Below are 9,947 nucleotides of genomic sequence, written 5' to 3'. Positions count from 1 at the left end.
GTGACTTGCCCAGGGTCACACAAGGAGTAAGTTAACAGATGCAAGATTTGAACCCATGTCCTCTGATACTAGAAGACATGAAAGAACCAGTGTTCGTTTTGTTCTGTGCAAGTCAGCTGGTATTTGGCTTCCCTTTTCTTATATGAACCCTTCCAGGTGAAGGAATGGTGTTGGTGGATATAGTAGGGAAGAAATGGAGGGGAAAGACTAAGTCAGTTCTGATAGGAAGGGAATATGGTCCCAGATCCACTGGTACTTTGGGTCAATGCACACAAGGTCAATGATACCCCCATTTGAACCAAATTGTCTTAAGCTGACCTAGTCAGCCTCTTCAGGAATTGACCAGCCAGGACCACTTCCTTCCAAATTGGGTTCTGCTTAAAAACCTGGGATAAATAAGCAGGTAAACAAGTACATTTCCCACCTGCCTTCCCATCATGACTATGTAACTTGCCAGTTGGCAGCTTCCCTGAGGAGCATGTTGTTGACAGCCTCCAAATATGTTTCATGTTGCCCTAGCAAGAGCTTATTTCTCCTGAAATACAAAGTGGTCTGTCCATCTGGAGAGCCTGTCCAAAAGATAAGCCACTTTCTCCCAGGCATATTTGAATTTCTAGGGCAGCAGTTCTGAACTTTTCTCTGCTTCCTGGACCCCTCTGACTGTCTGGTGAAGCCTATGGACCCCTTCTCAGAATTATGTTTCTAAATACATAAAATAAACTTCACAGGGTTACAAAAGAAACTCAATTATATTGAAATATATTGAAATAGTTATCAAATTTAAAACAAGGTTCATTGACACTGGTTCAATATATTTCATAGATCATAGTTTCACAAATATCCAAACCTATTTGAAGACATCCAGAAATGTCTTCACTTTTCTGTCTAACTTGTCTCAGGGAAGAGGTAGGACTAGGTGTAGGCAAAGTAGATAGTCACCTGGGGTATGGAACACAAAGAATATGGAGCACATTGTATCTAAAGTTGGGCATGTTTTAAGGCCACTTTTTATACTACTTAAGATTGCTTTCTATGGTCATTTTTTTTTAACGTATGTATTTTAGTGCAAGAAAAATCAGAATAAGGAATGGGGGTTATAAGGAACCTTAGAGCTCAGCTAATTTTACCTTCTCATTTAAACAGATGAGAAAACTTGTAGCCAAAGGGATTAGGTCATTTGTCCAAGTTTAAAAGTAGTGTTTAGCTGCTCTAGGATTCAAACCTGAGTTCTCAGTTCTAAAGCCAGGATGGATTCTAGTTCTCCATCCTGTCTCTCCTTGAAAGAGACCTTTTCACTTTATGATACATCAAGTCACACGTAGTTTAGTGAAGAGTTAAAAGCTCTGATATATGGTAACATTCAAGTGTTTTAATTAAAATACATATAGGAAAGAATAGTCATCCTTTGCCTTGGGATCACAGATGCTTTTCCCCCAGCTTTGGTGATAGGCATGGGCTGGGATTGAGACTGGTCTTAGAAGAGTTGAGATTTCATGTTCAACTTTGCCTCTCCCGGCTTGAAGAAACCAATCTCATTTTCCTAAGGCTTCTTAATTGAGCGCTTCTCCAGAAGGGTGGCATCCTTTGAACTCAGGCCAAGTTTTCAGCAGAGGCACACTCCTTGTCTCTGTACTGGGTCCTAATGGGATGGCAAGACCTATTGCCTTGATGCAGAAAGGAAGAACTATCTCTCCTTCCCTTGAGAGGATATGGTGGATTGAGGTCAGCATGAGCTGAGCAGTGGAATGAATCTAATACTAACTACTAAAGAAAGTAGGGGAAATCCAGGAATTGATACCAGTAGACACTCATAGTTTAAAAAAAAGACAATTGCCAGTTCTATAGCTTCACGATATCTTCTGATTATGGCAAAATTTAATAATAAAAAAAACAAAGATTTAAAATAAAAGCCATTTTATTTAACTTATATATTTAAAATACATATAACATGTTTACTGTATTATATACAAGAACTCAAAAATTTCCTTGAGTGTACTCAGAACCTCCAAATGAGGGGATTTTCTCACATGAACCATCAGATTGTGAGCTCTTTTCTTATTCATGTTATTTTAAAAATATTTTATTTTTTCCCCAATTACATATAAAAACAATTTTTAACTTTCTTTTAAAAAGTTTTCTTTGTTCCAAATTCTCTTCCTTCCTACCTTTCTCCCCTGCCCCTTTCCAGAGATGATAAGTAATCTGATATAAAATTTAAATAAGCAGTTATGTAAAACAGTCATTTTGTAGAAGAGAACTCAATAATGATAAAAACAAAAATATGAAACAAAGTGAAATATAATATGTTTCAATCTGCAAAACCCAGAAAGAGCTTTTTTTAGGCCCTCCTCCAGAATTTAAATTGCCCCATACTAAATTGCCCCATAAGTAGGGATGTTGGAAGTCCCCAGCCTTAATCCGGAAACCGAAAACCCATAAGGATCACGGGAAATGTAGTCTCAAAGTCCCCACGTGTCCATAGGGAGTCTGCTAGACACTTCCCTGAATTTAAAACAAACAGGGTTGGGGAACCAATCCCAACACAATTATTCTTCATCAACCATTTTTACCTCGGGTAAAAATATCTTTCTTCCAAATTACCTTTTCAGATTTGACCACTTAGAGTGTGCCTGAAGGACATGCTTTTAAATGCTACAAAAAAATAAGTCTCAACCAACATGCATGTGTTTTTGTTGTTAGCGTGATGGCATAAGTGCAAGGTAGTATGGGAAATATGTACAGAATAATGAGAATATTCTCTTTTTTTAAAATCTCTTACTCATGCTTGGTTTTTTTTAACTACGTACAAATAAGACTGGTGCATTTGTTCCGGTGAACATCCCCTTTTGAACATCACTTTGAGTCTCTGTTTAAAATTCTCCCCGGCAAAGTAATAGAGCAGAGGGTTAAAGCAACTGTTAGACGCAGCCAGGGCCACCGTGACTATGACAGCCTTGTGTAGCTGCTCATTGCACTCATTCGCCTTCCACTGCATTAGGTGAAGCGTCCTCAGGACGTGGTAGGGCAGGAAACATACCAGGAAGAGAACCAGGGCGAAGGCCACGGTGATCAGCGCCTTCTGAGACATGCGCGCACTGGACTCTGGGAACTGGACCTGCCGCAGAGTCTTGATCATCAGCGCGTAGCAAACGCTCAGCGTGCAGAAAGGCAGGAGAAAGCCCACGCCCAGCACCACGAAGTTCAGGATCCTCAACCTGGTGATTTTGTTGGAGGTCAGCTCTAAGCACATCGTCTGCTGGCCATCCTGGGACGCTCCACTGCTTAGAAGGACAGTGGAAGATGCCATGATGGAGACCCAAATGGTCCCGCACAGGCTCCAGGCTGTCTTGAGGCTAGTTATGTGCAAGAGCCTGAAGGGACACACCGTAGCCAGAAAGCGCAGGACGCTCAGCACAGTGAGTAAGTAAATACTGATGTACATGTTGACATAGAAGGAGTAGGACATGATCCTGCAGGCTAAGTCTCCAAACACCCAGTGAGAGCCTCTCAGGTAATAGTGCGCTCTGAAGGGCAACGTGCACACAAACAGGAAGTCCGAAATAGCCAAGTTCAGCATGAACACGTTCACCAACTTGGGTTTTTTAGAAGGTAGCAGGAAAATGAATATGGAAAAGCCATTTCCCAAAACCCCCACCACAAATACAACCAAGTAGACCCCAGGGTAAAAAGTTCTCTTGAAGCCATCCACTGTGCAGTTCTCCCACGTGCCCCTGAAGCTGCGGTTTGACTCCATCTCTGTTGTGGCGACCGGCAACCCCGAGAGGAGAGGTGTGCTGGGCTGAAAGACAGAAACATAGGTCAACGTGTCTTTTGTGTATTGTCTACGCCAAAGGTAGCCCAAACCATCTTCCCAGGCTTTAAGGAGACAGGAGAAAACTACAATGATCCTTGGTGACTGGCCAAAGCTCTGCCAGTGAGCTTGGCAAGCATCCATATAATCCTACTGTAGAAGTCTCCTCCAATGCCATTTCCTATTTTTGTCTTTCTTTTGTCTTCCTTTCTTCCTCCCTCCCTCCCTTCCTTCCTTTCTCTCTCTTCCTCCCTCTCTCTTTCTTTTTCCTTCTTTACTCTTTCACTTTTACTATCTCTCCATTCATTCATTCTTTTTCTTTTTCCTTCCTTCCTAACTTTCCTTCTTTCTTTTCCTCTCTTTCTCTTTAATATCTTCCCTTTAATCCCCCCTCTCCCTCTCCCCCTTTCTTCCCCTCTCCTAATTTCCCCTTCCCTTTCCTTCCCTTCCTTTCCCTTCCCTTCCCTTCCCTTCTCTTCTCTTCCCTCCTCTCCTCTCTTCTCTTTTCCCTCTTTTCTTTCTTCTCCCTCTTGTCTTGTCTTGTCTTTCTTTTCTTCTCTTCTCTTCTCTTCTCTACTCTACTCTTCCTTTTTTTTACCCCCTTACCTTCCATCTTAGAATCAAGACTCTATATTGGTCCAAGGCAGAAGAGTAGTAAAGGGCTAATGGGAGTTAAGTGACTTACCCATGGTCACATAGCTAGAAGGTATCTGGGGCCAGATTTGAAACCACAACCTCCCATCTTTAGACCTGGCTCTCAATTCACTGAGCCACCTACCTGCCCCTGGATGTCATTTCCTTTTTAAAATTATAATGGTACCTTAGAGAGGAGGGTAGGTCAAGTCATTGGATACTTATTGAATACCTCCTAAGTACTAGATATTATTAACACAAACTTAGTCCAAAAAGGACGGGAGAGAGGATAGAACAAGCATTTATTAGGCACTATTCTAAGCACTTGGCAAATATTCTCTCATTTGATCCTAATAATAATAATAACAACTAGAATTTAGATAGTGCCTAAGTGCCAGGTATTGTTCTAAGCACTTGCAAATATCTTCTTATTTAAATCTGATAGTAATAATAATAGCACCTTTTATAATGCATCTACTATGTGCCAGCAATAACCATTTTATAATTCTTTCATGATCCAAATTTTTAAAATAATAATAATAACCACCATTTAGAAAATGCCTGCTATGTGCCAGGCATTGTTCTAAGCATTTTGCAAATATCCTCTCATTTGATCCTTATAATAATAACAATAACATTATTATATTATATATATATAAATGCCTTTAAATAGCACCTACTATATGCCAGGTGCTAAGTATTTTATAATTCTCTCATTTGGTCCTAATTTTTAAAAATAATAATAAATAGTATATAGTGCCTATTATGTGCCGGGCACTAAAATAATAATGACTAGCATTTACATAGTGCCTACTATGTGCCAGGCACTATTACTCTAAGCACTTTGCAAATATTCCCTCAGTTGATCCTGATAATAATAGTAATAGCATTTATATAGTACCTATTATGTACCAGGTACCATGCTAAGCATTTTACAGATATTCTTTCATTTGATCAAAATAACAATTTGATGATAGTGATAATATTTATAATTAATACTAATAATAGCTGACCCTTATTAATGCCACTGTATGCTAGACACAAAGCATTTTACAAATAGTATTTCATTTATTCCCTACAAAAACCCTGTGAGAAAGATGCTATAATAATGTGCACTTTATAGTTGAGGAAACCAAGATGGGTTAAGTGATTTATACAGAGCCACACAGCTAGTAAGAGGTCAGAGATGAGATTTTAACTCGGATCTCCCTAATTCTAAGCCCAGTGCTCTATTATTTAGCTGTCAGAAATCCCAAGAATGCAGAATAAGTTTAAAATAGTTTGAATCATATAAATTCTATTAGAAGCCAGCTCTAAGAAAGCAGGAAGACCCAGAGACCTAAGTTCTTTGTAATTTGAAAGGAATATAAATTTGCCATATTCTAGTCCATATTCTTTCTCCCACTTCTGTTCTAATTCCATCTCTTTCCTTTTCTCTCTGTATAACTTTAGAGATGATGTTACAAGTTGAAAGTTCTCAGAATAAAGCTTTGAGCTTTATGGAGGGAAGGTAGAATACTGAAAAGATAATAAAGATCCTATCCTTTCTCTCTATAGGGAAGAAGGAATTCATGCTGAAGAAGGAATTTTCCAAAAACTCTATCCTAATCACATCCTTAGCAAAAGTTTTCAACCTACTTTGAGAGAAAGGTTCCCCCCCCTCCTGCTGTGTGAAGGTGTTTCTGATTTAATAATGGAAGTTAGTAATAATAACAGCAAATATTTAAATAGCACTTATTTATATGCCAGACACTGTGATAAATGCTTCACAGTGATTATCTCATTTGATCCTCAAAGGACTCCTGAGAGACAGATGCTATTATTATCACCCCCATTTTGTGGATATCCTTTTGTGGGTACTACTTCTCCCAGAGGCACGAAAGGTGAAAAGTTAGGACAACTTGGACCCAAATCCCACCTTAGATGCCTCCTAGCTATGTCATCTAGGCAAGGCAGATCCTACACCACAGAAACTATATTAGCTAGGTACATGCTGTAATATATCATGCCATTCTTGTCCACTAATCCTCTCTGCAAGTGAATGATAATGATAATGATTATTGATATATCTAGCATTTATATAGCTTGAAGGTTTGGGATGTATTTACACCCATCTCTTTTAGTCCTCACAACAATACCAGGAAAGTTAGATGCTATTATTATCCTCATTTTACAGATGAGGAAACTGAGGCAGAGATTAAGTGACTTGCCTAGAGTCACACAGCTGAGACAGGGTTTGAACTCAAATCTTTAAGATTCCAAGTCTCACATTCTATCCACTGGCCCACCAATGGTAAGCCCCTTTTGCTTTTGTCATCCACTATTAGAGTACAGGTTTTTTAAGAGTAGGACTTGCCTTGCTTTTGCATGTGAATTATGGAATCATTTTTGTTCAAGTCCTGAATTTGCCTCTTTACTTCAAGCTGTGAAACCTTCAAAAAAAGTCACTTTGTATTTCTGAGCTTGTTTCTACATCTCTAAAATGGGGATCATGATGCTTTCAGGGAAGGCAATAGGAATAAACATTTATTTCATATCTAGTAAGTACCAAGTACTGTGCCAAGTACTTTTTACAATACTTATCTCATTTGATCCTCACAACAAAAGCCTTGGAATGATTACTCCCATTGTACAGATGAAAAAACTGAGGCACACAAAGGTTAAAATGATTTGTCCAGGATCACATGGCTAATAAGTATCTGAGGCTGGATTTGAACTCAGATCTTTCTGATTCTAGACCCAGCACTACCAGCCTACCCTTCAGGTTTGTTGTGAGGAAAAGAGTTTGTTCTAAATCTTTAACGTGCTATACATACATATGACTCCTTTTATGAGACACCCAGGTGGCCCAATAGATAAGACCCTGGACTTGTCCTTGAGAAGAAATGACTTCAAACCCTTCCCTAGACACTTATTAGATGAACCTGAGCAAATCCTTTCATCTCTCCCAGTCTCCATTTCCTCATCTGTAAAGTGAGAATAATAAACACATCTACCTCATAGGTGATTGTGAGGATGGAGGAAATAAAGCTATTATTTGTAAAGCTGTTATTATTGTGGTGGTGGTTGTTTTGATTATTATTATTATTGAGAAGCAGCATGGCAAGAAGACAGAAAGCTGGCTTAGCACAGCTAGGAAACCCTGGGTCCAGTACCGGTTTCTGACATATATTGGCTGTGTGACCTTGGACAATTTGTTTAATCTCTCATGACTGTAACACTTTTAAGACTATGTGATAGAAGGAAGCTAAGGAGCTCACTGAAATGAGAGCCAGGTCTAAGGATGGAGGTCCTGGGTTCAAATGTGGCCTCACACACTTCCTAGCTGTGGGAACCCTCAACCCCCTTTCCTAGCCTTAGCTCTGTTCTACCTTGGAACCAATGCACAGGATTGATTCTAAGAGGGAAGGTAGGGGCTTTGGTGGGGGGAAGCCCAACTGTGACAGAGAGGGTGCCATCCTGCATTGGAAAAAAGACTTTCCTCACCAGGGAGTTGTTTCTTCCTATCAATAAAATCACAGGTCCAGCCCCCAGCCCAAATATTGTCATTATCATTATGATAATCACACAGCTACGCTCTATCCTCTTTGGCAGGGCATCTGAGTTGGCTCTCACCTTATGCTGCTGACAGCAGATGGGTTCTCGAGTGAAACTAGCCAGATACATACTAGTGTCTAAAAATACTATTGCCATTCTGGATCTTGTCTGGAAATTTTCATGAGAACTCACAATGAGAGCATATGGGGAAATGAATGCTTTGAATATTGCTGTATTTCCTAAATGAGCATCTATGACTTCTTTTTTTCTTAACCCTTACCTTCTGTCTTAGAATCTGTACTGTGTAATAGTTCCAAGGTAGAAGGGCAAGAAGGGCTAGGCAATGGGGGTTAAGTGACTTGCTGAGGATCAAACAGCTAGAAAGTATCTGAAGTCAAATTTGAACCCAAGACTGACCATCTTTCAACCTGGCTCTCAATCCATTGAGCCACCTAGTTGCCCCCCCCCCCTCTGTCTTAGTATTAATTCTAAGATAGAAGAGTAGTAAGGACTAGACTGTTGGGGTTAAATGACTTGCCCAGGGTTACACAGCTACAGTTACAATTCTGATGCCAAATTTGAACCCAGGACCTCCCATCTCCAAGCCTGGCACTCTATTTATTGTGCTACCTAGCTGCCCCAACATCTACAATTTCTGAGCTGAGAAAAAACTTATCAGAATGTGCAAGATTACAAATTTTTTAGGTTTGGTTCAATTCCATTCAACAAATACTTGTAGAAGATCTATTCCACGTGAGTACCAGTATATGTACCAAGGGAAAAATGAAGTTTTGGCTTTTTTTTAAAGGCTCTGAATTTGCCCTCAGGGACCTTCAAGTCTTATAGAGAGCACCAGGCGTGTCCATAAGTAAATATAAAACTGATGATGAATGTTCAAAAGAGGCAAACAAACAAAATACCTTAAAGCTGCTGTTGCTCAGGTGTGGTGGTGTATGTACCACCTGTAATTCTTGCAACTAGGGAAGATGAGGCTGGTGGATTTCTTGAGCTCAGGAGTTCTGAGTTTCAATGGGCTAAACCAAGCAGGCAGCTGTACAAAGTCTGACACCAAAATGTCTCCTTGGAAGCAGGTGTGGGAGAGCCATCTGTCTGTCTAAGGAGGGGTCAACCAGTCCAGATCAGTAACAGAAGACTACTAAGTTCTTGGGTTGAGATACAGTGGGGTTGGATTCATGGGCAGCTGGGTAAGACACAAAGTCCTACTCAAGAAGGAGGGAGAGACAGAGAGAGAGAGAGGACAAAGACATGCAGAGAGAGAGAGAGAGAGAGAGAGAGAGAGAGAGAGAGAGAGAGAGAGAGAGAGAGAGAGAGAGAGAGAGAGAGAGAGAAACAGACAGACAGAGGCATAAAGTGAGTGTGGGGAATGGCAGACAGGAGAGATGAAGAGAGAAACAAAGGGAAAGAGGAGGAGAAAGAGATAGAGACTAAGATGGAGAGAGTGTGTGCTATTGGCTGGTGGTGAGCATCAAGGAAGACTACATGGAGAAAGTAGCAAGGACTTTGAAAGATGGATAGTTTGAAATTTTTATGCTGCTGCAAATTCCTTATATTCCCACATGAGAAGATGGAACTCAACCCTGAGCCATGCTTTTTTAAAAAGACTCCACTTTTACTGGTGATTCTGAAACCATCCAAGCCTAGGTTTGTGCTCTCTTTCAAATGATTGCTAGCCTCCCTAACACATCTGAATGACCTCAAGCTGCAAATGGAAATGCATTTCCTTCAACTGAATCTTTAGTGATGTTCCATAAATTAATTTGGCTCTACAGTTAAATAAAAGCTGCTCTATCGCTTAGGTGTGTTCAAAGAGAAATAACAAATACTTTATATTTTTTCCTCTTCAACTACTTCACTGCCTATTAATTAGTTAATCATACTAGAAAAGTTTTAGAGCTGTTCCTTTGCCTCTGGTTTTTGCTCAAATATAGAACAGTAATTTTGGGCT

General features: G+C 40.0%; 1 protein-coding gene across 1 annotated transcript in view; it reads right to left on the bottom strand.

Annotated features, from left to right (window-relative positions):
• Positions 1–2,329: 2,329 nt before the first annotated feature.
• Positions 2,330–9,947, bottom strand: part of CYSLTR2 (cysteinyl leukotriene receptor 2) — a 48,252-nt gene continuing 40,634 nt past the window's right edge. Inside the window, exon 2 of the mRNA XM_044666041.1 lies at positions 2,330–3,799. Coding sequence (XP_044521976.1) covers positions 2,780–3,754 — 975 coding nt within the window. The 5' untranslated portion in view covers positions 3,755–3,799 and the 3' untranslated portion in view covers positions 2,330–2,779. The remainder of the gene's footprint in view (positions 3,800–9,947) is intronic.

Source organism: Gracilinanus agilis, chromosome 3 (assembly GCF_016433145.1).
Source record: "Gracilinanus agilis isolate LMUSP501 chromosome 3, AgileGrace, whole genome shotgun sequence".
Classification (NCBI taxonomy): Eukaryota; Metazoa; Chordata; class Mammalia; order Didelphimorphia; family Didelphidae; genus Gracilinanus; species Gracilinanus agilis.
The sequence above is the reverse complement of the archived record's forward strand: the minus strand, read 5'-3'. Positions and strand labels throughout refer to the sequence as shown.